Source organism: Pyrus communis, chromosome 5 (genome assembly GCF_041283825.1).
Source record: "Pyrus communis isolate YQ-2024b chromosome 5, ASM4128382v1, whole genome shotgun sequence".
In the NCBI taxonomy this organism is placed as follows: Eukaryota; Viridiplantae; Streptophyta; class Magnoliopsida; order Rosales; family Rosaceae; genus Pyrus; species Pyrus communis.
In genome coordinates this window covers 2,845,865-2,871,080 of record NC_142569.1, presented here as the reverse complement: position 1 = coordinate 2,871,080, position 25,216 = coordinate 2,845,865, and the positions used below count along the sequence as shown (strand labels likewise).

Below are 25,216 nucleotides of genomic sequence, written 5' to 3'. Positions count from 1 at the left end.
ATGGATGTTGTTCGGGGAGCACATTGATCACCATTCCACCCCAACCGAACAGGAAGCTCCATTGTTTTCTTCAATGACAGTAATGCCTCAACTGGTAATTTTTTATTGTGAAGTAGAAAAGGAAGATAAATTAGTTACAGTTTCAGTAAAATTTTGGTAATAATTGGATAAAAGTCACACATTATGTGTTTTTAAAAAGTCACCCTAAAAATTAGATAACATTTTGATAAATTAGTCACCCTAAAAATTATGTAGTCATTTATATGCAAAAATAAATTGACGATTTAAATAATAATTAGATTAAAGTCACACATTATATGTGTATTAAAAAAAAAAGGTTTAAAATAACCACAGCAAGCGCTCTAGTGGTAAGGGTGCAGAATATGGCTCCCCAATAAATATAAAACTTTGGGAGGTCCCGGGTTAAATGCTTTGAGATGATCAGTATGCTTGATTGTGATCATGGACAAAATGAAATTCCTCATAGCCTCTATGGGTCTGGAAGGGATGGATAATCATGGTTTGTCATTAATTATCCCCCTTTACATGTAAAAAAAAAAAAAAAAGAATTAAAAAGAATTTTTAAGTGAATAGAAATTAAAATAAAAAAGGGAAAAAGTAGGAAGTATGAGAGAGAGTGTACGAGTAAAACTATGTGTATGCGGGTGAGGTAAGAAAAAAATTAACAAAATTTTTTTAATATGTAATTTAAATAATAAATTCTTTTTGTTTGACGCAGATTATAGATCTATACTAATATACAATGCCAATAGCCATTTAAGGTCACAAGCTTCACAAAAAGTAATGGGACATAAATGCCCCCAAACAAAAATGTATTATTACGTAGAATATCCATAAATTTATTCTAGCATGGTCTAATATTATTCATTTAGTTCCCAAATATTTGACTTTATTTTTCTTGGATGGAGTTGTCTATCTGCTTTTGGAATATCGATTACAAAAAATGATTCTTGTCGGATTTTTTTTCCTGAGGATTTTAAGGATTATGTGACTGTTCATCGTACATCGTATAATTAGTTATTGTTAAATATTACTTATATTTAATTTTAAATTTTAAAATAATTTCTAACCGCACGATATACGATAAACGATCACGAAACTTAGATTCTCACAAGAAGTATCCGGCAAGGATTCTTTTCCATTGATTACATGGCACATCTACGGTTTTTTCTAGTCCAAATAATTATGACATCAGCACTACCCGGACCCAAATTGCCTTGTGTTCCTTGGCCGACGGAGATCAGGGAAGCTCTCAGTCTCAGCGTCCCCGCAAACCTCCACACCAGGTCTCACCGTACCAACGTGTACAGCCGCGCACTGAGAATGCCTCACAGCGGCGATGACCAATCTCTGGAACCGGCCGAATGCTCCGACTCCGATATCGAGGAAGAAGAAGAAGACCCCGAGTTGTTAGAAGAAGAAGTGGAAGAAGAAGAGGAGGAAGAGCAGGAGGCGGAGGCGGAAGAAGAAGAGATGGCGGCGGAGGAGAATATGGAAGACGAAGCAGAAGGAAGGGTTGAAGTGGATATGGATATTTCAGATTCACCAATTCGAGCCCATGATCATCAGAACGGTTATTTAACTCTTCTATTAACCGAGTTTAATTTTAATTTCTTATAATTTGTTTGATTTTTTTTTTTTGAAATTTCGGTGTTTTTTTGCTTCTTTTGACTTCGAATTTAGATTGATTGTGTAAAATATGGCTTGATTGTAGCAATTCATGTTTCAATGCTGTGCCTTTTTATCTTAATTGGAAAATTTTAGGTGAAATTAAGTAATGCAATTGGGTTATGACGAATTGTTGTAAACTTGGAACTGTAGTTTGAAGAGTTTGGGAAAAGGTTTCGGTTTGCTCGTTTGAACTTATAGGTAAAGCATTCTACTTGATTCGAAATCCACCCATTATTCGATTCAATCATATATCCCTTAGCTAGAAGATGAATGTGTTCCAGTTTTATAGAAAAATTTAGCTCAAGGATAACTGGATTGTTATCGAATACGTATCAACATTCTATCTCTCACCAACATTTTGGTATAAAAGATGATTATGTGGTTGTTAACAAGGATGCTGGAATCCTTTCAGGCCAGAGAACCTCTGTAGACCTACGCGATGATGGCAACAGTCATCTGTGTAATAGTGAGATTATGGATGCTAAAGCCGCCAGCTCATGTAGAGTGGGCGGGGAAGAGAAGGCTGATGCCATCCCGATGAGGGATAATTTAGGTAAGGAGGTTAGAGGTGTTGTGAATCCAGAGGATGGGATGAAACAAGTGGACATGCGGCAGAGGAATGATAGAAAGCAAATGGATTCAAGGTGAGGTGATGTGTTGGCCCTTTATACGTTTAAAATCTTTTCATTGTAGAACCAAAGCCAATGCATTTTCAATATTTAGAGTGTTGGATTAACGTGCGTACCTGGTGGCTAATTATTTACCTTTTGAACCAAACCTTCACCCATCCCACTAACTGTCAGGTTTTTCAGGTCGGGTGCTTTTGAGATATGGACCACAATTACGTCTCCTGCGGTTGAGACTAGTGATCGAAACAAGCACCCAGCTATTATATGTGATTTCCATGCGAAGGGTTGGTGCATTAGAGGTAGTTCTTGTAAATTCGTCCATGTAAAAGATAATCCCATTAGTTCCCAACCACAACCTGAGGGAGATATTGCTAATTCTACTAGAGAAGTCCAGCTTGATGAAGGTACGTTGTATCTTCTTGGGTATGGATGTCAAAAAAGTGCTCTCCTATGACGTTCTTATTAACACCCTTCTATTGTAACAGGCCTAAGAGACATTACTGAGAGATCAAGGTCACCTGGTTTTCGTGAACCGCTGGCCTCTTCAAGTGGAAGTGATTTTGCATTTTCTTCACATCTCACATCTGAAAAGATCCGATTTTTGGAACACATAGGAAGGCAGCACCAGTTTCATGAAAAGCGCAAGTTTCCAACAGTTATAGAGGAGGAATCAAATGTGGGCGAGTCCACTGTTGCAAAGAAATTGCATTCATCCAAAGATGATCCAGGCTTTCTCTCTTCGCTTAAGGATATAGAAAGAGATGATCAGACACGAAATTGGCTTTCTGATAAAGATAAATCTATATTTATGAGCGGTTTGCATCCTGAACCTGGATTTTTTTCAAATGGATCTATTTCATCATCAGGCAAGTACTTTATAAGGAAGACCTCTTCACATACGAGCGGTATGGGGGAACCAGATGGAATTTGGAGCCAGCATGTGCACCGTGTTCATAGTTCCCCACTCGTGAACCTTGCTTTAAATTCAAGCTCAAGAAATCTTTCAACTACTGGCTTGTTTCCAACTAGCCGTATTTCATCTTGGACTGGATTTTCGTTGCCTTCTAGTTCTTCCAATCTCGATGCAAGTCCTCATGATACTCTTAAGCTTTTTGATCGAAGTAGGGATTACCGGTCTTGTACTAGATTACCTCCCTTGCTGAAAAGCTCTTCTCCCTTCTCTAGTTCTGAGTTGAAAAATTTTCCTGTGACCAGCGTGTCATTGTGCTCAGCTGAAATTAAAACAAAAATTTCTTCAAATGACTGGGAGCCATCTGTGCCTTTCTGGCCATCTTTTATTCTTCCTCATGCATTTCTATCATCTTCAGGAAGGCAGTATGACCCTCTTCGGGACAGCATTGAGTTACCAAAGTTAGCAAACATCTCCGGTGAAACTTCTTTCTATCCTGAAGGGGCAACCGCTGTGAATAAATTGCATCAGCAAATACATGTTGAATCTGCTAGTGGGACCACACGGACAGCTTGTGAGGGTGATACAAACTCTATGTCTTCACATAATACATATCATGAGAAGGTATTAGATAATAGCTGCTATATACGTGACCATAATTCACCTGGCACTGAAGCAGAGACATTGGGGACTTCTGCTGTATGCCAAAAAGGAACCATGACTGGAGAAGAAAATCCCTTGGGCCCGTCTCATCTCAAAGGTAGTACAAAACAAAACAAAGCCAGTACGGCGTATGGTGATTCTGGACATGAAAGTGACTGTTCTAGACACCAAGAAGACATAAAAGTAGATAGATTTAGAGATAAGAATGAAGTGGATGGTGAACATTTGACAGACGGGAATGTACAGCAAGAATCAAAAGCTGTGAGGAATTTCCGTGCAGCTCTTGTAGATTTAGTAAAAGATATGTTAAAACCAAAATGGCGTGATGGTAGTCTCAGCAAGGATGCACATAACATGATAGTCAAGAGAGCAGTAGAGAAGATTATCAGTGCTTTTCAGCCCCATCAAATCCCATCAACCATAGAAACAGTTATGCAATACTTGTCTGTATGCCGTCCAAAAATCTCAAAGCTTGTTGAGGTTAGCCTTTTCTTTTTCTTTAATTTCTGGTGATAGTGTGATGAAGCAGATCTTGGGTTTTGAGTATACAATTGTTCATGGAATCTGACAGCCACTTGTTTCATTGCAGGGATATGTTGTAAAATATGGAAAATCTTGAGATGTTAGGCCAAGTGATTTTTCTTTTGCAAATTTTCCTACACAGTTGACTAATCAGAGGTCATGGACGGTTGGTTTAGTATCCCCTGTTTTATATAATCAAAACTGAGTTTTTGTAGAAAGTTTTTAGTTTTCTTACAAGATTTATTCTTTCATAAATTATTTATGTTACTGCCAATTCATAGATTGTGAGGTAAATGGTGTCATAACTAGGACTTATCTTAGTCTGTGTTATAAGAAAATGGTTATCATTCATTTCATTTTTATGCAAGGAATATTGCATTAGGCTTGAATTAACTCAGCTTGAGGGTCTTTGCAAATTTTACCAAGTGTGTAAATGCTGGTTCTTAGTCTTTCTAAGGTCAGTCTTCAATTCTTAGGTGCTGTGGAGTGACAAGGTTAAATGAAACATTTTGGTTTGGGAAATTGGGAATTAATGATACCCATTTTGGACCCTGTGAAATTGAACTTATAGTATGTACATTAGTCTTCCATGAGTTAGGATGGATATGTAATTGATCAATTTTTGGGTATCTTGATTCTTGAGTTTACGTGTACCTTTATACTGCCTACAAAGCACTTGGAGAGTGGCAGTTTTACTTTAGGATAGTGAAGTGAATGGTTCAGAAATTGTAAATACTTAAAAGATGTTCAATTTAAATTTATGAAATTCGAGTGGACATATAATTGCTAGCAGTGTAATTTGAAGTTTTACTCTTCCTCCTCCGTCCTCATTTTTTTTGTTATCATGATCTGTAATTGTTCAGATTCTTCTGGGTTGTGTTTCATTATGTGAAGACAAATGTGGATTGAGGTACTCTTATTTTTCTATGGCTTGCTGTTATTTCATACTTTGGTAATTTACTCTCATGTTTGATGTGAAATGTTTTTGACAGTTCCATTCCCGTGGAGTCCTAAAACAGTTTATTGTCATGGAGTCCTAAAACTCAGATTTTCTTTCGGAAAATAACTTACATATGGGATTGTTGGTGAGGTCTGATAGCTGCAACTACAAAAGCTGTAAAATTAATCATGCTGTAATAATTTTCCATTTTCCCATCTCTAGAATAAGTTACGTTTGACCAGATGTATGGTTTCTCAACCCCAGTCAAAATTTGTTATCATAAAGGCCTAACAAGTTTCAAAAAGTAGCTTAGTTTTGGTATGATCAAGATTAGGATTAAGTAAAAGAAAAGGCAAACACAGGGCTTGGGAAATGATCTGTAGTGTTAATGTTAGTGTTAGGTCCAGGCAGCCTTACACTATGAACGACTTCAGTACGTTAGAAACGATACTGAGATGCCATGAATCCTGTTGGATATCAGATAACTTCATCTGATCCTGGTAGGTTGAATTATACTTTTTGTAGTTCTCTATACAATGCACTGTGCTGTATGATGAAGCGTTAATATAGATTATAAAGAAGTCGGGACTGTTTATCGGTTTATGGCATTGACTGCTGCAAAACAGATTTGTATTAGTGACTTTAAGTGACCTGAGACTGTTGAGAATCTATCATCGAGTTGTTTATTGATCAGAGCTTCAGAAAAGAAATTCATATCTGAAATTTATTGATTATTGCTAACTGAAACAAACTCAGGTTATATTGAAGCCTCACTTCGAAATCTAAGTTTTCTTCTCTACTATTTGAATGGACTTCTGATTAGCTGAATTAGAAAGAATTGAAAAGAAAAGGAGCTTCATGTCAACATGACTTCCCATTTTGTTCTGATACTCTATGTGCTCCCTCGATTGGCTTAGCAACTTGGCATTCCTTGCAAGGGAAGAAAAGTGAGTTGAATATTTTCTTGCCAAACGATGATCTTGGCGCAGGCTTCTCCTTTTTCTCTTGGTTTCTGGATTCTGGAATTGGCTTAGCATATACTTCTGTGCCACTGGTGGTTTCAGTTGATCTCTTATTTCTGGCATCAGTTGATCTCTTATTTCTGGTAAGTGTTGCTCGTACTGGACCATTGATGCGAAGCTGGTCAGTCTTGAGACGTTGCGTTGATTCAAACGCAGTTGCTTTTGGTACGATCTGACCATTCGAGATCAACAGGTCTGCTGGGTAATGCTTGATTGGGTCAGTGACAATGGACTCTGTGTGACTGAACTCAAACTCTGTGTCTTGTTTGTGAATTTGATTAGCATTGTTAGTAGGAGGAAGGCACTTGGATTGCTGATCCTGAACACAGATAAGGCCCGCGAATGATAAGGAATCGAGTGAATTGCTATCAGCTGCAGCATCCACAGCGATCTTGTTTTGCAGGCGGGCTGCCATTGCTTCGATGATGATGCTTTCATGGTTCCAAGCTTTCCAGGTTCTATATATACACTTCTGGATAAGGGGAGCAGGTGTGGATTTGAAGTTTTGAACTATTTCTTTTTTGTCTTGTTTGTTTATTTTTCACTTCTGCTGCTTTTGCCGTATTGTGTCAGCCATGATATACTCTTCTCCTTCTATTATTTTGGATGGTTAGGCAGCTTGGAAACAACGAGATATGATAAGAATATTTCGAATATTCAATATAGTTTTTATGATTCATTAATTGCGTAAAATTTGAAACTAGCCTTTGATCTATTGGTATCTGTCTATCACTTGGTTTGAGAAGGTTTCAAGTTCAACTTACATAGATGGCAATGATGATTTATACTTGTGATGAGTTACGATACCTAGTTGCGACTTGCGGCAAGTTTTGTTGGGGTATTTTCAAAGTTCGACTCACATAGATGTCGAGAATGATGTATATATGTTAGTGATGAGTTTGATACATGGTTGTCGGCAGGCAACTTGTAGCCTTGTTGGTGTGTTTTTTGGTATGGACGTGGATGATACCAAAGAATTAACTGGTGTTAAAATGGTAAAGTAATAACAAGGTTTGGATTGAGTTTGTAGAAATTATAATTTTTGTGGAATGGTTGTGGGTGCGGCCGGACGCCGACTCCCACGAAATCTGTTGTTCATCTACAAAACCTTAAAAATAAAGATAGCTTCGAGATTCCAAGGAACTTTTGTCTGGTGCTTTTGATCTCAACATTAATTACAAAACTTCGCTTTAAGAAGCTGATGTTATCGAGGATGGCATTAGCAATGTTAATAAATAGAAATACCAAGGGACTAACCACCATGGCTGTCCAATAGTTAGGGATGAATTTCAGACTCGTATTTCACAAGGCACGTTCCGGGTTCAACCAGCGGGAGGTTGAAATGCCTCTGTGAGTTTTCTTAGCCTTAAAAATAGTGGATTGTCATGGCCAAGGTATATCGCCAATATTGGAAATATTGGTAGTCCAAAAACACGGAAATTTCGATGGAAATATCGGGATATTACTGGTATCAATAAAAATTGAATAAAAACCACGAAAATTGTAAGAAAAACTTGGAAATTTTTATTGAAACTTTGCAGGATGTTTATTTAGTCAATTATCTATTAGTTTATCACAAAAAATTGGAAGGAAATGCATTGCATGATGGATTTAACTGATTTAAGTTGATTATATAGCGAGTTGGCAAACATTGCGAGTGTAGAAAATATGTAGTAATTAATGAAAGAAGTTTAAACACACCATAATCATTTATATATAATGAATTAGTACAATATTTTACGCTTTATACATTGCATGGTAAGATACATGAGTGACTTAGTACCACATAGAGTTCCTATGAGGTTCAAAATTTTCACTATCTTCATCATCTCTATGTGTAGAGTAAGTGTATTGTGAAGAGTAGTCATCAAATGATAAATCCCCAAAATAGTTTTGCATGTAATTGTTAACATGCCATCCATGGTCGCTTGATTCCATCCCAACAGGAATGGGATATGAAGGGTAGGGAAATGGTTGGTTATGAGTATAACCATAGTTACTACTTCTCACTCCAACAGAGTCCGAAGTTATAGATAACAAGTTAATAATAGAGTCCGAAGTCCTAATATTAAACATATTAATGAATAATAACCAATTTAATAATAATCCAATTTAATGAATAATCCAATTTGATAATAAAACCTAATATTAATAAAATAATAAAATAATAAATAACATTAAACATATTAAAATTATCCTAGGGAATAATTATACAACATTACTTAATTACTTCAAAAAATTAACATGCAAGTATTATTTGGTTCTTAGATCACATGTACGGGTCCACACAATTTTTTTTTGTTGTTGTATAAATTACAATAATATAAATATAAGTTTGTAAACTTACCTTAAATATGGAACCCTTTGTGTTGAAGCTCTGAAAGGGCTCTGGAAAGGCTTTGAAAGGGCTAAGGAAAGAAGAAGAAACGAAAAGGTGTAATAGAAGTGTGATGATCTGATACTCCGAATGTAAAAGAATTGGAAGTGACACACGGTTTTGAGTATGAAACCAACAACCACTACTTTTTGTCTTGTCAAAAGTTGGCCGGTTTGGGGGATTTATATTATATATATTATATATTATATTATGTAACTTATCATAACACACACACACCACCACACACTCATTGACACACACACCGACACACACACTGAATTATTATGTTTATTTTATCGATATTACCGATATTATCCCGATATTACCGATATTATCTCGATATATTGACGAAAATAAGGTGGATACGTGTGAAAATATCCCCCTCTCAAAAAAATGATATTATCGGCGAAATATCGCCGATAATATTGATATTTAAGACCATGGTCATGGCGAAACAAGTTGGTCCCTTTTTTTTTTTTTTTTTTTTAAAAAAAAATGAAATGTTAAGGGATTCTCTCAAAATTGAATTTTTCATGAACTCTCTGCCATCTCATAGTTTACTGTCAATTTCTATGCTAACATTATAAAATATTATGTTAAAAACATGAAGCAGCAGATAATATATAGAGAGCTCCACTTTTGAGAGAACACTCTTAAAATTTCTCTAATTAAATCACCTACTTACGAACTAATGGAATGATTTTGTTGGTGGACGTGTCTTCGTCCAATTGCTTGCTACACAATATCATCACTATTTGACTATTTCGTCAAAAACCTAGGTTGATTGTTGGGCCTTGAAACCGAGTCCATTTTCTGGATTCGGGAGGTGGATTCGGATCCGGAAGGTGGGTCAAAAACTTTGGTGTGATTGTTGGGCCTTGAAACCGAGTCCATTTTCTGGATTTGAGAGGTGGATTCGGATTCGGATTCGGAAGGTGGGTTTTGGGCCTTAGGTTTAGTTTGGAGAGAACACAATCTGCCAAATGAAGGGATGACCCGATTGTTGCAGTTGTATGAATCCTTGAAGATGCTCCAACGCTGTTATCTCTTCTAAGATTAAGCTCTAGTTTAGTACTGAGGTGATTCTGGCTATTTTTTTTTATGTTTGGTAAACATTCAGCTTCAGTTTTGTTTCACAGTTTTGGGTGAAAAAAAACTAAAAACACAAAGCTGCAAAACTCAGCTTTGAAAAACCAATTTTTTTTCACATCTGTTTTACATAAAAGTTTATCAAACATTATAACACAGTTTTTTTTTTTTCAAAAGCACTTTTACAAAAAATTTTACCAAACATTCTGCTGCTTTATTTCACAGCTGCTTATTCTCACAGTACAATATAATCAATTTTTTTTCAAAAAACAACCAGCCCTAAAAAAAACATATTTCATTAATAAAGAGGATGAAAGTAAATTTATCCTTCTAATCCTATTATGAGTTTGGAGAGAATTAAAATCTCTAAGTTTCGTTTTGAATAATTAATCTTTCACTCTGGATTTGGTTGTAATTTTTTTTTTTTTATCTCAACATATTTTGAAGCTTGGGATTCATGCAATCCAGTCGAATCTTATGTACCAAATTATGTCGAGAATATAGCCTAGATACATTAAATATAATAATATCGATAAAAAAATTTAACTAATTATATTATTATACTTAATAGTTAATATACCGAATGTGTTTTTCGCGTACTAAAAAATGTGTCGCACCAAACGAGCCACTGACAAGAATTGAGGACTTGTTGGAAAATACGAACCCCAATCAAAGTTTTCCACATGTCAGTCTGACCCATGTCTCTATCACTTTGTGGGCCCCACATTGTTCTGAGGAATAGGACAAACGTTTTTGCATTGAGTGTACACTTGTGAAGCAAAGCCCCAAGTAACTGACATTTAGATCTTAGGTGGATATTTTATGGCGGGACCCAATTTTAGCAAGTCTTCAGTCTTATCCATTTCCTTCGTCCTTTTCTCCACTCTCATGTTTACTATAGCAACTCATCTTAATTATAGTTAAAAAATAATGCTACATAAACTAAATTGTAAATAAAATTTATAAACCAAAAAATATGGAAGCTTCTGACTAGATTATTAAACATTGATAAACATGATTATTTTTTATTGACGACATATTATTTAAGTTGTAAATTTTATTTACAAATTTAATCGCCTTAACATTATTTTCATAATTCCTGATTCAATATCAATGCCGCCACCCCAGGTGGAAGTAGCAAAACAAAAGAAAACAAAAAGATAATGTTATATATACATTTACTTTTACTTTTTACGTACGTTTGTTAATTTTTATCAATTGATTTTTTTTATTATATTTTACTATTGAAAATTGAGAGGATATACAAAAATAAAATTGAGTGCATTAATAACATAATTTTTTAGCAAAATTTTAATGAGAGTGGAGATATTTTAGCTTCAAGTTGTATTATAAATAGAACCATCTAGATCCTAGATAGAAAGAGTGGAAAAGGAGAGAGAGAGAGAGCAAAAATGGTTCTGCTTGAAAAGCTTTGGGATGATATTGTCGCCGGACCTCAGCCTGAACGTGGCCTTGGCATGCTTAGGAAGCCGTCTCCTAAGCCCTTGAATATCAAAGGTAAGACAATTATTCTCTGAGCACGACGTTCGTTCTTTCTCCGTCGATCATTGTCCCTTTTTAATATGTTCTTTGCTATGGATTTAGAGGTTTTTACTTTTGGGTTTTAATTAATATTAACTTGGTCATGTTTTGAAGTGGAGGGAGAGTCGAGCAAGTTGGCGATGCCGATGAGCCCCGGAACACCAGGCACCCCAGGAACCCCGGGCACACCAGCTTCCGCTCGTGCTAAGGACAACGTTTGGAGGAGTGTGTTCCATCCAGGTAGCAACCTTGCCACCAAATCCATGGGCAACCAGGTTTTCGACAAGCCACAGCCCAACTCTCCCACCGTCTACGACTGGTATGTATACGTAGCCTAACCCTAATAACGTACGCATAGAACTAGTTACAAATTTTTAATCGAAAAAAAAAAAGAACCGAAAGATACAAATATGGATACTATAAGTACCGTGATTATATACGGTTCTGTTTGTGCGTATTTTAATATTAACGTAAATAGATTTAAGCCGTAGATCGAGGATCTGTTTGTCGGGTTTAGATCTATATGGTTTCTTGTTGCGATCATGGGTTAACCTTTTATGTATGATCTGATCTCACAGGCTCTACAGCGGGGAGACCAGGAGCATCCATCATCGTTAAGGTGACGAAGAAACAACTGAGCTGACCAGCAGCCTCCAGGGGCTGCATGTAAATAGTGTACCTTTTCATCTCAGTGTTTGCCACGCGCCCCGATGAGGGTTTTCTGATGGCAATACGATTAGGTATCCTTATGGATTTTGTATCTAGGGCTTTCTTCCAGGAGAGCTCACTGTCTTGGAATTATGATATGTGAGATTGTCTGAACGCTTGTGCGGTGATGATTGTTGGGTCAGATCTAACGTTGGATGGTTGTGAGGAGCTGTCGTGTTTCTACTATAATCAAATAAATAAATATCTTCTGTATTTTATTAAACGTTATGATGCACTTAGTTATTTGGTTTTATTGAAGGGATCATCGGGTCTTTTCTATTAAGGTCACTGGATCAAGTGATCTAGATTTTTGAAATTTGATCAAACAATCACTGGATCAAGTGATCTAGATTTTTGAAATTTGATCAAACAACTTAAGTTATTATGATTAAGGAGGTTATGATCAAATTTTAAAAATTCGGATCGTTTGATGCGGTGGGCGTGATTCGGTGGGTACACGATCCGGTGGGCGTGATTCGGTGGGTACACGATCCGGTGGGCGTGATTCGGTGGGTATTGATGGAAGAGATCTGGAGCGAATTTCTTTCCAATGTTTCTATCTAAACGAGATAAGAATCCAATGAAGATTGAGGACGACTTTATACGCTTAAATACATAAATACGTCAACGTGGAAGTATTTCAAGTTGATCGCTTATTATACAGAAGATATTAGATATTTTAATTTTTTTTCATATTATAATGTGGTATATCGTCCTTGTATTTTTAATAATTTGGTCTGTCCATGTAAAGAGACCCACATGTCTATGGATAAGGAGAGAGAATTGCAATTGGGACGTTACGTGAGGTTGGTGAGTGGGGCCCATTGGAAAGAGAGAAATTATGATACATTATCTTTGATCATAATCTTCATATGGTCCATAATAAAATGGAATCATGGAAATGGGAGATTCACCTATTTCATTTTTGTTCAAGGACAAATTAGGTGGGGACTAGGCTTCGTTTTGGTGTGTTGGATTGAATTGAAATGTTGCTTGCATTACAATTTACAAACCCGCAGATTGTAACGTCTGTTGTCAATAAGACAATAAAATAATACGGCATTTTATTATTGGTGGAATCATCGAAAAGTTACTGTAATGTCTCTTATCAATAATACAACACTTTTTAACACTCCGCACATTGTATTATTGGTGGCGTCCCGCAACGCATGTAAATCTTTCTCGTTGAGTGATTAGATTGGATTATACAGAAAATAAATCTTGAGAGAGAGAGAGAGAGAGAGAGAGAGAGAGAGAGAGAGAGAGTTTACTTTCAACTTTGGGATACTGCCTGATTGAAAAGACTATTTTAAAGACTGGAAGAAAATTCATAGGGTTGTGTTACTCACACCCATGATTCATTCTCACAAACTCCTCTTAATTTTCGATCGTAAGATTGAATGAAATGAAGAAAAACAAAAATTTAACAAGAGTGCGAGAGGTAAAAATGATGTTATAAATAGCACTACCCAATTCACATTGTATAAGTACATATAATATAACAGTTGAGTTGGTAACAAGCTCGGAGCATGACATGGCGATTTGCATCTGCATCCAAATTGCTCTGTACTTGGCGGCGAGTTTCTAAAACAGACACTCTTCTATTCAACAACATATGCCAGCAGCTGGGTGATCACAGTAAACATAAAAGGAGAAGGAGAAGGAGAAGGTAGAACCACTTGTTTTCAGATTTCTCGTCATCGTCGGCTTCAGTTCCACTTCTTCTGATATGCCAAAATCTGCAAAAATCATACATACAAATAAGCACAGTATTAAGAAAGAAAAGGAAATTTTTAAAAACCTGTAGACTCTCTCTTTCTTGACACGCAAGCCTTCGTCCCGCACAAGTTTCCCGCTAGCTCTATTGATAGTGTGAAATTTGAAAGAAGTGCTCACTGCTCACCAGATAGCCAGGAATGAGATTGTGAGTTCTAAGTTCTGCCAAAGTTTCTTCTTCTTTTAAAAGTTGCAGGTTTTCTTTGCTTGAATCAAGAACAAGAGACTTGGAAATTTGAATATTGGTGGCAGTTGAATGACTGAATTCGGCATGCAGCTCTTTCACCAAGTATATTTCAACTTCTTCAGCTTGACACGCGGTTCGGAGAGCTACATACTGTGTACAAATAAAACCAGTTTCGATATGGTGACGAAAGCTTCGGAGATCCGAGACAGTGAAAAAGCCATCAAATGAAAAATGCAGCAAACAGCTGAAGGATCACCTGACATAGTTGTCCAACTGACAGAGTAGACCTGCAGCAAAGATATGGCCGCTGCAAACTTGGTATTCTTTGCTCATCTAAAGATACAAGCAGGAGGTGGATGTCCAACTGAAAAAAATGAGAAAACGTTTGATCCAACCATCTCGGTACTAAAGCAGATTGCCAGATAAAAAGTCTAAATGCACATCATATATACATAGCTTGTGTGAAGGAATGATCTCAAAAGGCACTGCTCACAGTCCCCTATCACAGAGGAGTCATGACAAGATCGTCAGCCTAAACTCTAAATTACCTCGTCATCAGTATCTCCCGGGTTCCGAAGATACTCTACCAACTTAGAGAGACGGATGTTCCTGGCATTTTTACCACTGCCACCACTTGTACTGCCATACCGTGTATGACTCCGCATGCCACCTTTTCCCCAGGAAAGCCTCTCTGAGCTGCCAACACGCCCCAAAGATGCACCCAGAATCTCTGATTTGTTCATTTCATAATCATTTTCATCATCACTATCTGCATTAGCAGCTGCCGATGAGGGCTGATAATATCGATCTCCTCTCCATCTTTTGGATCTCTTCGGTCTTGGTTCTGTGCGCTCATCACCCGATGATAAATCTCTACCGCCATCATCACCATTTACATCCTCATTGTCATTGGACCCTTGATGTTCAGCAACATTTCTATAGCTCCTTCTCCCCCTTGCATTTCGATAGCTACCCCGTGATCTCCTCATAAATGCAGCTGCAGTGGCTTTAGCTGTTCGTTTCCTTCCTAGTGCCTCGGTTTGTCGTCGAAATGTCTGGGCAATGGAAGCTTGGATCTGTGCAAATAAGCTCAAAGATCAAGGGCCCGAAGCAGAAAAATAAGAACAAAAAGAAATCTCTATACAGTTCCACTAACTTCATGGTGACGAGTAACACCTAAATGATGAAAATGCGATGATTCTAGTGTAATACCTTATTATGTAGAAATTGCATTCTTTTCAGTAATGGGACACAGATAAGACCCACATACAAATAGATAATCAAGTCTTAACTAAAAGTTTCAAGGAATTACTGTTCCAGGGTTTTACAAAACCATATAACTCATCAATTGCATGAGAAAACTAGAATAATTCGCAGTTTGTTATTTTTCTTTATTTAGGGTTAACTTTCAATTAAACTATATTATTATCCCTAAAAGAAACTTGAAACTTGAATAGTCACCTGCTTATTGCGAGCCTTCTCCTCTTCATGAAAAGCCAATTCCTACAGGAGGTAATCAACCGTCAATTCTCTCAGTTATAATTTAACTTACAAAAAATAAAATTTACAGTTGAGATGTTGTAAATCAACATCGTAGTACCTCTTCCTCATACTTGTCAATATCCGGATATATAGCTGCAATTAAGGAATCGTAATTTGGGTCATCTCTCAAAGAGCGACGACTTGCACAATGGGTGCGGCAGGCAGGGCATTCGTTGTTCCTGCAGCAAAACCCAGTTACCAGTATTGAGAAGTAAAGCCACAAACTCAAACTTTCTAATACTTTGTAACATCCTCCAAACAAAATCTGTATGACAAAAATAACTTGAATGTTCATTTGAATTAAAAAGGAAAAAGTAATAGTTTGAAGACGTACCCCAGGCGCATGGACTTGTCAATGCATTCCCTGCAGAAGCGATGCAGGCATTCCATCACTGTCCTTGTTTTCCGAATGATCCCTATAGATACCAAACGGTGAATGAATTTCTTTTCTTTTCCAATGTGCGAATGTAAAAGGGACCAATGAGTACTTTGCTTTATATAGTCTGATTAATTGTCTTAATATTTAGAAAAATTCTAATATGAACAAAGAACTATTGGATGTGAAAATTCTCAATCTTTGGACATTAATTTCAGCCTGCATAATTAACATAGATTTAGACCGTCCAAATGGTTTTAAGTTATATTGGCACATCAATAAGGCTGCTTGTGTTTATCAGAGGAAGATATTCAAAAGATAATATAAAATTTTAAGGCCTTAGATATAAACCTGAGGATATAATTCTATTTCTTCCAATGAATTTACCATGACATAGAAACTTATGTGCTTCCGTTAACAGAGTTATGGGCCAAAAAAAAGAGAAAGTAATAAGTTTGACAGCATTGATGCTTTGTTGAGCTGAGATGACCATCTTTCAATTAATATGTAACTACCTATGAGCTACTATCATGAAAATATGACTCTGTAAACAGAGTAATTCTGTTGAAGAATGTAATCCATAAATTCTCTAAACAGAGTAATTCTGTTGAAGAATGTAATCCATAAATTCTAACATATATAAAAAAACCTAACAACTGCAATTTTAGGGAAGAAGATGTTAGGACCAACTCAGAGTCGCCACAGAATTTGCAAATATAACTCTTAGATATTTTTTGGATAAAATATTTTACAAATTACACAAAAAAATTCTGTCTTTAAATTATATTCTTGTAAAAAGAAACAACCACAAACTTCTGAGAAAATGAGACAAATATTGAGCTCTCTACCATACCCAACTACAAATTTTATGCAGTATAAAAAAGTTAAAAACAAAAAATTTCATGTCTATGTCAGCAGAGCAAACACATTGATAGTGGGCATGGGATTTCTCATAAAGGTGTATGGATAGAGTTGAAACAGAAAACAGCGGAACCAAAGATCACTACCCTCTATTGGTAGCTGATGTTTTGGCACTGACAAAGTGGCACACACAATATATGGTTTCGGATAAGTTAACAAAACCAATATTTCTGACTTGTATGCAAGAAAACTTTTAGACAAAGGCATTTCAAGATATTCTAATATCAATGCTGCCACACAACAAACGACATAAGCATGCGAAGCTACTATGATGTTCTAGAACTGAACTACAAACTTCCCTTTGATAATAGATAATGAGCTTTATTCTATGCTGGTCCCCAACAATATTACCTTTTACAAAAAAATAGAACCAGAAGAGATCAAAATGCTTACTTCCCATCTTGATCCAGTTATAATCCAAAATTTAGTATGCCAAGACATACCTAAACAGATGGGGCACTGGACTTCTTTCCGAATTTCTGACAATTTCACTATGACAAATCTGTGTATATTACCAATAAAAAGAAAAATTAGCATAGAGCAGATGTAATGTATAATATGTAGGTTGCCCTATGTGCAAGTTTTTATTTTTGCACGCTTTATAATTATATAAAGAATGAAAAATGTGTGCACTTCAATTTCTCAGAGGGAAATACAGAACCTAGCACAAAAGAGAGAAAAAAAATGAAAGTACAGATTTTCTGCAGAAAGAGCATCTGTAAGCATAGCCAAGCCCACCTCGAGCCATGATCAGATAAAATATATCATTGATCACTTTATAATATTGATTTCGTCCTCAAGCATAAATCCATCATTACATGGAACTTTTCATACCATTTTATCAGCCTTATGCATATCGAAACTAGAACATAAACTGCTGCATGTTATGGGGTTGCATTTTGCAAGCAGCATACAAATGCCCAATTCAGCATGCATATTAACGTTATTGTCAGCATTGTTTACCATATCCCAAAACGAAAATAAGAAAGTTAGTTGCTTTCTTTTATAAACATGGCAACAATTCAATCTAACGAGTAAAAACTAGCAAGCTTGGCGTGGTAAATATTCTGTAAGTAAAACACTTCTATGTGGAAGTTTAGCAGAACAATGAGAACCCAGTAGAGTAAGCAGGTTGTTTGTTCCTTCAGCCAAGCACCAGCAAGACTGAGAGAGTGAGAATTTCTGCTCGAAATGACCCAACAATCATCGAAAATTTTGACAAGAAGCGAAAGGAAAATGATCAGACTCTGCAGCTAATGAGCAAACCAGATTGGGCAACATGCTTGAACCACCCATGCACGATGGAATTTGAAGCTCGAATTCAAAAGATCCAAAACCCAACTCCACCAACCTTCTTCCCAACACAAACACAGCAATCCATCCCAGAAAAACAGAAGAGAAAACCCACATCAACCCAAAAGCCATTGCTTTCACAGTCGCATACACACGTCAATCCACCCAGCTCAAACCCAGCAGCCGCTCGATTACCACAAACAAAACAAAATCCAGCACGAAGATAAGCATGCAGATCCAAAATCACACCCAGCATTCGAACATCAAACAGTTACACAATAAACGGAAACGACCACCAAAAACAGAAGAAAGAGAAAAGCAATGAAGAAAAAAAAGAGAGAAAAAGCTCACTCGTCTTTCTCTTCGGTGCTCTGAGACGGGCTTCGATCGGACTCTGGGGAGCAAAAGGGATGAGCGAGAACAGATGAAGCAACAGCACAGAGAATCAGAGAAAACAAAAATCCAAAAACCATGTGAGGGGGAAGAAACGTGCGTGTACGGTGTTTGTATATGCGGTGGGTTGGAAAAATCTGGAGTTGGGTTTGGGCGTTGGGAGAAATAAGACGTACCCTCTTCGTCTTGCGGCGTTTCGTGGCTGTTTTCGCGGTGGTTCTGCGGAGGATCATCTTCCATGGCCTCATGGGTGCGCTTCTGTGCCGGCATTGCTCTGGTTTGCAGCGGAACTTTAGCAAGGAACGGAACCGTTGTGTGTGAGGTAAAATTGTTAGCTGATTGTGGTGCTCTCCGAGAGAGGAGATAGAGAGGTATGAAGGTGGCGGTGGTGGGCGGTGGTGGGTGGTGGAGTGTGGCTGACCAGAGAGAGAGGCGGAGGGGTAGAGGCTCGTGGTCTTACCGAAAATTCCTCTATTTATAAAAAAAAAAATTAAAAAAAAATGGAGACAATTCAAGCTTGGGTAATATGGTAAATATATCTTACTTTTTTGCTTTACTTTTCTGTTTTTGTTTTTGTTTTTGCTTTTTTAATTTTTGGGTTTACGTTGAGTTGCTGGCAATTCCTGGATTTGTAGTAAAAATAAAATCATAAAAATTATAAATTATAAATTAAAAAAATAAAAATAAAAATAAAAACTCTCTAATAGAACAATTATTCTTTCATGTTACGTACTATTTAATGATCTAATAAATTTAACGATTAATTTTGCATGTAGAAATATAACAAATTTGTATAAGGATTAAATTTTGCATAAAACCTATACCATTTAATGATACTTTCATCGGAAATTCAAAAAGGAGAATATTGATTGATTAACTAACATGCACCCGAATCTTATTTTCTCTTTAATTTCTCTCTATTGCCACCGACTTGTTATTGTTATTGTTATTGTTTAATTTGTTCTTACTAAATTAGCCCTAAACCGATACAAGTCCATTATCAATCTATTAGATTTGGAGTTTCATGTTTTCTTAACATTTTTGTTTTGGTTTTGAACCTTTTTCACCAAATACTTCATTGATAATGTCTAAGTTTGAAATTGGGATTCGCAATAATTTATTACGTTAAAGTTGAGCGTATTGAGTCGGGTACAATGAAAGTATGGCTAGAGATTTGCCAAAGTAACACGTCTGACATTCATTGGAAGATATTGAATTTGTCAGAATGTTAAATAACTAAATTGTGGCTTATTATTCCGTGTTTGACGTCTCTTATGCTTATTTTTCAACTGAAAGCACCATGTATCTACATGTATAATCAAGATCTAACCAATAAAGTATCTATAAGACAACGCTTTATTCATCTAATACGCCAATACTCTCCTAAACAATCATACAGAGGGGAAATTGGTAAAAGTATCCACTTGTTTCTGTTTGCTTGAATTCGGGTGCCCTTGGAAATGAATGACTTGATTGTGTCTGCGTGTCATTTTCTTTTGGCCTTTTATACAATCCAGTCAAGATTTACTGTACATAAGGGATTTGTAACTGGATCCCCGCCGGACCTAAAGGTACTGAGTTCAAAGATTAAATGATCCGGGCCAGTGAAATTTGATTCAACGGCTACAAACAGGGATCCCTCTAAATTTATAATAATTGTAACCGTTTGATCAAATTTCATTGATCTCGATCAATTGATCCTTGGGCTAAGTTCTTTTGAGTTTGGAGAGGATCCGGTTCCATTAACAAATAGCATGACAATGTTGAACCTGAAAAAGAACTTTATGCATAGATACAGTTTATGCAATCCTAAGCTTGAAGTTCTCTTTGTATACTCGCGCTGCATTACTGATGCATATAGTTCGGAAAAATGGATGTTGAATCTTAGTGCCACGGTTGGGAGGGAGGAACTGTACATATGTCCTTGCATCTGTCGTGCAATTTTTGTTTCCCCCCCTCCAAAAATTGGCTTGTTTGTTTGCTTGATTTAAAAAGTCCTCTTATGCTTCATGTCCTGAATCCTGATTGAGTTTAATCACATTAGGTTTCTCCCCATCAACTTGTTTTGGTGTTGTCACGAAAGTTTTAAAGTGAAAGTTTCCGCTCTCATATCAAACGAACCAACCAGGAAATACTCAAGGAGTTTTTCCTGCGATGCTTGAAGTTGAAACAGCAGCTGCTGTCCATCCTGGTGGTAGTGGCGGCGCTGTCGTTAATTCAGAGGGTCATATGATTGGACCTGTTACAAGGTATGAAGAACTAAATTGTTGTATGCTGATTGTCTTAAATTATTTTGCTCTGTGTACAGCCATGTTTTATAAGAATCACAGATTTGCACTTTCAATGGTATGAAGTTTGTTATTTCTACGAACGTGTTGCGTATCTACGTTGTTATTGAAGCTGCTTCCAGTGTCAGCATCGTCCATTCAGATCTTAGACGTGTTCATTTGGTTTATGTAAGTCCGTTTAATGAGATATATTCTTGAAACAGTAATGCAAGGCATGGTGGAGGAACAGTTGTACCGCATCTGAACTTCAGCATTCCACGTGCTGCTCTTCTGCCCATCTTCAAGCTTTCAAAATGTTATCTAGTCAACTTTTTATTTCGCACGTACCGGTCGTTTAAATTCATCTTCTGTGCTTGAATTTTTGTTTTATTGTTGGTGGCATACCGTATAAGATGTGTAGTGGAACTCGTTCTTTTTTAGCAGCCGAAGGTAAGCAATCCTGAGAGATCTGACTACTGCAGTTTTTCTCGCACAGACATGCAGGATCTTTCACTTCTCCAAGTTCTTGACCAGCCAAACCGTTATCTTTCTTCTGTATGGGCGTTGATGCCACCTCTGTCTCCCAAGCCCCCTCCTTTGCCGCCTCATATTCCACACTCTTTACTACAAGATACCAACAAAGAATGAAAAGGCTCTCGTTTGCAAGATTTGTCGCCGAAAGAAAAGATGTGTTTGAAATGCCAACCCAACATGCAAGGCAAGAAAACTTCCTAACAATGTTGTTCATAGCAAGTTATGACGTGCCAGCATCCTGCAACGTTCTCGTAGCAAACTGAAAGGCGTCGTCTGTAGAAAACCGAGATCAGGTTTCGTACCTGTCGTAGTGTTTGTTGTGCTTGACTGACTTCACGTACAGGGGTAAAACAACACGATTAGGGATTGAATCTTGTAATTTATAGGAAAAGCATTGTGCAATGCGAGATAATGTTCTCGGTCCCGAACAACAGTCTTATATCTACTGTAGTATATCATATATGCAAAGATATATTTGCAGTAAGGAGTAAGGGAGTGAAGAAAAGTACCAACAATGCTTTAGTTTCTTGTGAAAAACGCATCCTTGTCAGTTGAAAAGTACCAACAATGCTTTAGCTTCTAGTGAAAAATGCCTCGTCCTCCTCTTCCTACCAATATTTTCTTGGTTTCCAGATTTTTTTCCTGTTAAGTGAGTCTCACGCTATTGAAGGCTTATGCTTGGGCTAATTTGGCCTCGTAAATGAGAGATTTTTCAACATGCCGAAAACATAATCCGTACTAAGTGTTATGCAATTAGTTGAAAACTAATAAAAAAAAAAGAAATTCAACCCAAAGTACTACTCCGTTAGTGGTATAACTTTTTATCTGTCTCAGTAATATGGTCCAACATAAAAAAAAACTGTCTATCATCCATGACTCTTGTGTATTCTTTTACCCTTTGATGATATCACATATAAATCATTAATAATGAATACATGATATTTAATATACTGAATTATGTTCTCAACGTATTAAAAAATTTCTCCTCACAAATGCTTAAACTTCAAATTGAGTAGATACATTTTGTTGAGCTAAAAACTGTGTTTTCAGTTTTGGGGTTCGTATATGCTATCTTTTGGGAAAGTGGGTCTCGAGTCACATCGCACTTACCAAAACCAATCGCACAATATTTGCGATTTTCCCAAAACAGCCCAATAAAATTTTGTATGCGGCGGTCCTGACCCAGAGCCCCGCCTCTCGTCTCTCTTGCCGCCGCCTCTCTGGTCTTAAGCTATTTCAACAAAACTCCAGAGAGACGCAGAGTATACGGACAAGGACACCAAGATAAAATCCCAGAAATAACACAAGCCAATTCGCACAGAGAGAAAGAGAGAGATATGGCGGACAACTCTGGTTACAAGGAGTACGTTGCGGGCTTGATCGCCGGCGTGGCCACCGTTGGAATCGGCCATCCCTTTGACACCGTCAAGGTAAAGTCACATCTCTTTGATTTTGTTAACTGTCAGTGGGTTTAATGATGGTGAGGTTTACTTTAATGGGTGTAGCTTTTAATTTTATTTTCAAGTGCAATTTGATAGAATTTGGAAGTAAAATGTGTTAAACAATGCCAAAGATTAGTTTTTGGAATCTGGGTAGTTTAAATTTTGATTGGAAAATGTTTGGATTGGTATGATATTAGTGGAAAGAATCAAAATTTAGATGATATACTAAACTTGGTTTTAGTAGCAACTTACAGAGCTTAATTTTCCTTTAGGTATACATTGTTGGCCTGTTTTCTTATTAGCTTGATATTCTGTAAATTTACCTTGGCCAAGCTGTAATCTTTCGATCCATTCGTCGTCTTGTCACATCTGTAGTTGATGATTTCTGGATATTGTTTACCTCTAAGATTATCTTTTGTGAACTGTGAGAATGGATGGATAATTTCTCTCTATGTGTAAATTGTGCTTCCCGTTAAGGTTGTCTCTGAATGTTGAATTAGGTTAAGATGCAAAAACACAACACTTCAGCACACGGGATTACGTACAGGAATAGTTTGCATTGCACTGCAAGGATACTAAGGACTGAAGGTGTATGATTCTGAACTTTATCTAGCTGAATATCTCTAATGTAACGATCTAGAACCATTTTTCTTTCGGAAAGGGTGCCAATGTTATAGAATTTGAGTTTCCGCATCATCTTTTCCAGGAGAGCTGACTGATATTGGGTCATTAACAGATTAAAGGACTTTACAGAGGGGCAACATCATCTTTTGTGGGGATGGCTTTTGAGAGTTCACTTGTTTTCGGCATGTATTCCCAGATCAAACAGTCACTGCAGGTTTGAACGAAAATAAAGTGGACAAGCTTTGTTTATTTTATTTTGTAATGATCTGGATAATGGCTTCTGTTAGATGCATAATAGCGAACCAGTTTAGTGACTCTATCGATACGACTTCTATAAAGATATTGTGTATCTGTTATGGTTCTTATGTGACGTTCTTCTGAATTGCAATGACACTTGAAGGGAAGTGCCCAAGGTGCAGGTCCACAGCCCCAAGTCATAATTCCATCTGCTGCTTTTAGTGGATCAGTCATCAGTTTTATATTATGCCCCTCGGAGCTGGTGAAGGTAAGAGGAATTGGATGGTTTTTAGATTGTTCCGTTGCTTCTCACAGTAAACTTATTACACTGCATTTTTCCAGTGTAGGATGCAAATTCAAGGCACGGACTCTATGGTCCCAATGTCTAGAAGATATGGCAATCCTCTTGATTGTGTCCTTACAACTGTGAAAAATGATGGGGTAAGAAAATACTGTTATTTCTGGTGACAGTGGCGAGCATAACTTTTTATGATCATTTTAGGTGATTGAATGCTTTTCAGGTTAGAGGAATTTTTCGAGGAGGTTTTACGACATTGTTAAGAGAATGTATTGGAAATGCGGTCTTCTTCAGCGTTTATGAGTATGTCCGCTATCACATGCATTTACAATTGAAATCTGCTTCAACTGACCACAGAAACTTGATTGACGTGGGAGTTGGGATTGCTAGTGGTGGCCTTGGTGGTATAGCAGTATGCATCTTCACAATTTAACGTTCTCTAGTACACAAGCTCACATTCTTATTCCACTGGACTTACAAATTCTGATGTTCTCACCCTACTTCCAGTTTTGGTTGGCTGTTCTACCCTTGGACGTGGCAAAAACCATAATTCAGACGACTACAGATAAGAACGCTGCAAGAAATCCATTTCAAATCTTGAGCTCGGTAAGGACACCTCTCTCTCTCTCTCTCTCTCCCCCGGAAAATGTTTAAATTGGCCTTTGTTCTTTTTTCCTCTGTAGATTTACAGAAGGGCTGGATTGAAAGGATGCTATATTGGCTTGGGTCCTACTATTATTCGGGCTTTTCCTGCTAATGCAGCGGCAATCGTCACCTGGGAGTTGGCCATAAAACTATTAGGCATCAAACGCGACTAATGATTTCTCTACAATAACCAATGCTTCCAGCCTGTTTGGCAACTTTTAAACCGCATTCAGCAAGAGAAAATTATTTCACTCCGATGAACTCCAAGGGTGTTACTATGCATTGTTTTTTCGATTTAAGGAGCTTGAACATTTTTTCTACAAGAAAATATCAGAGATTGGAGTGGTTTGTTGTGAGATTTTTTTTGTAATGATTGTTGAAAAGTTTGTATCAAGGATTTCACATGTTTTATTGTAATTTCTGTCAGCTGAAATAGAAGTTTTTCTAACAAAGCAGCCAAGAAGTTTTGGTTGGTGTTTTTCTGTTCTTGATATTACAATTTTTTGAAATATTAGAGAGAAAGGTCTGGACATGGCTAATTCATATGGTAAATTTGATAGCCCTCCCCGTCCCGTCGCACCTGAAAT

The 25,216-nt window shown here is 37.0% G+C and overlaps 4 protein-coding genes and 2 long non-coding RNA genes across 9 annotated transcripts; 3 read left to right on the top strand and 3 right to left on the bottom strand.

Annotated features, from left to right (window-relative positions):
• The first annotated feature begins 1,143 nt into the window (after window positions 1-1,143).
• On the top strand, window positions 1,144-7,057 carry LOC137722356 (protein FRIGIDA-ESSENTIAL 1). 2 transcript variants are annotated; one of them, XM_088693767.1, is made up of 6 exons: window positions 1,563-1,594; window positions 1,843-1,890; window positions 2,105-2,336; window positions 2,505-2,725; window positions 2,807-4,374; window positions 4,484-5,238. In XM_088693767.1, exons 3-6 carry the CDS (start codon window positions 2,167-2,169, stop codon window positions 4,511-4,513), a joined length of 1,989 nt encoding a protein of 662 aa, XP_088549893.1. In that variant the 5' UTR covers window positions 1,563-1,594; window positions 1,843-1,890; window positions 2,105-2,166; the 3' UTR covers window positions 4,514-5,238. The 2 variants fall into 2 exon arrangements, with proteins under 2 accessions (XP_068317445.2, XP_088549893.1); XM_068461344.2 differs by lacking the exon at window positions 1,843-1,890 and having other exon boundaries at window positions 1,144-1,594; window positions 4,484-7,057.
• Window positions 7,058-8,055: 998 nt separating this feature from the next.
• On the bottom strand, window positions 8,056-8,999 carry LOC148696561 (uncharacterized). The gene is made up of 2 exons (XR_015961990.1): window positions 8,726-8,999; window positions 8,056-8,440 (listed from the first exon to the last, which is right to left on the bottom strand). It is a non-coding gene; the product is annotated as an uncharacterized LOC148696561 (long non-coding RNA).
• Window positions 9,000-11,201: 2,202 nt separating this feature from the next.
• On the top strand, window positions 11,202-12,317 carry LOC137725156 (auxin-repressed 12.5 kDa protein). Its single transcript, XM_068463748.2, has 3 exons — window positions 11,202-11,362; window positions 11,501-11,705; window positions 11,965-12,317. Exons 1-3 carry the CDS (start codon window positions 11,257-11,259, stop codon window positions 12,002-12,004), a joined length of 351 nt encoding a protein of 116 aa, XP_068319849.1. The 5' UTR covers window positions 11,202-11,256; the 3' UTR covers window positions 12,005-12,317.
• Window positions 12,318-13,531: 1,214 nt separating this feature from the next.
• LOC137725155 (putative E3 ubiquitin-protein ligase RING1a) lies at window positions 13,532-19,090 on the bottom strand. 2 transcript variants are annotated; one of them, XM_068463746.2, is made up of 10 exons: window positions 18,759-19,090; window positions 18,541-18,583; window positions 17,340-17,398; window positions 15,934-16,015; window positions 15,658-15,778; window positions 15,519-15,560; window positions 14,606-15,133; window positions 14,314-14,421; window positions 13,998-14,207; window positions 13,532-13,833 (listed from the first exon to the last, which is right to left on the bottom strand). In XM_068463746.2, exons 1-10 carry the CDS (start codon window positions 18,850-18,852, stop codon window positions 13,804-13,806), a joined length of 1,317 nt encoding a protein of 438 aa, XP_068319847.1. In that variant the 5' UTR covers window positions 18,853-19,090; the 3' UTR covers window positions 13,532-13,803. The 2 variants fall into 2 exon arrangements, with proteins under 2 accessions (XP_068319847.1, XP_068319848.1); XM_068463747.2 differs by lacking the exons at window positions 18,541-18,583; window positions 18,759-19,090 and adding an exon at window positions 18,248-18,453.
• LOC148696560 (uncharacterized) lies at window positions 16,041-16,346 on the bottom strand. The gene is made up of 2 exons (XR_015962270.1): window positions 16,208-16,346; window positions 16,041-16,168 (listed from the first exon to the last, which is right to left on the bottom strand). It is a non-coding gene; the product is annotated as an uncharacterized LOC148696560 (long non-coding RNA).
• A 3,321-nt stretch (window positions 19,091-22,411) lies between the features above and the next one.
• Window positions 22,412-25,081, top strand: LOC137725854 (mitochondrial arginine transporter BAC1). Of its 2 annotated transcripts, XM_068464666.2 has the most exons (8): window positions 22,412-22,813; window positions 23,326-23,415; window positions 23,562-23,663; window positions 23,850-23,954; window positions 24,029-24,127; window positions 24,208-24,396; window positions 24,492-24,590; window positions 24,668-25,081. In XM_068464666.2, exons 1-8 carry the CDS (start codon window positions 22,721-22,723, stop codon window positions 24,800-24,802), a joined length of 912 nt encoding a protein of 303 aa, XP_068320767.1. In that variant the 5' UTR covers window positions 22,412-22,720; the 3' UTR covers window positions 24,803-25,081. The 2 variants fall into 2 exon arrangements, with proteins under 2 accessions (XP_068320767.1, XP_088549891.1); XM_088693765.1 differs by lacking the exon at window positions 24,029-24,127 and having other exon boundaries at window positions 22,447-22,813.
• The last annotated feature ends 135 nt before the right edge of the window (window positions 25,082-25,216 follow it).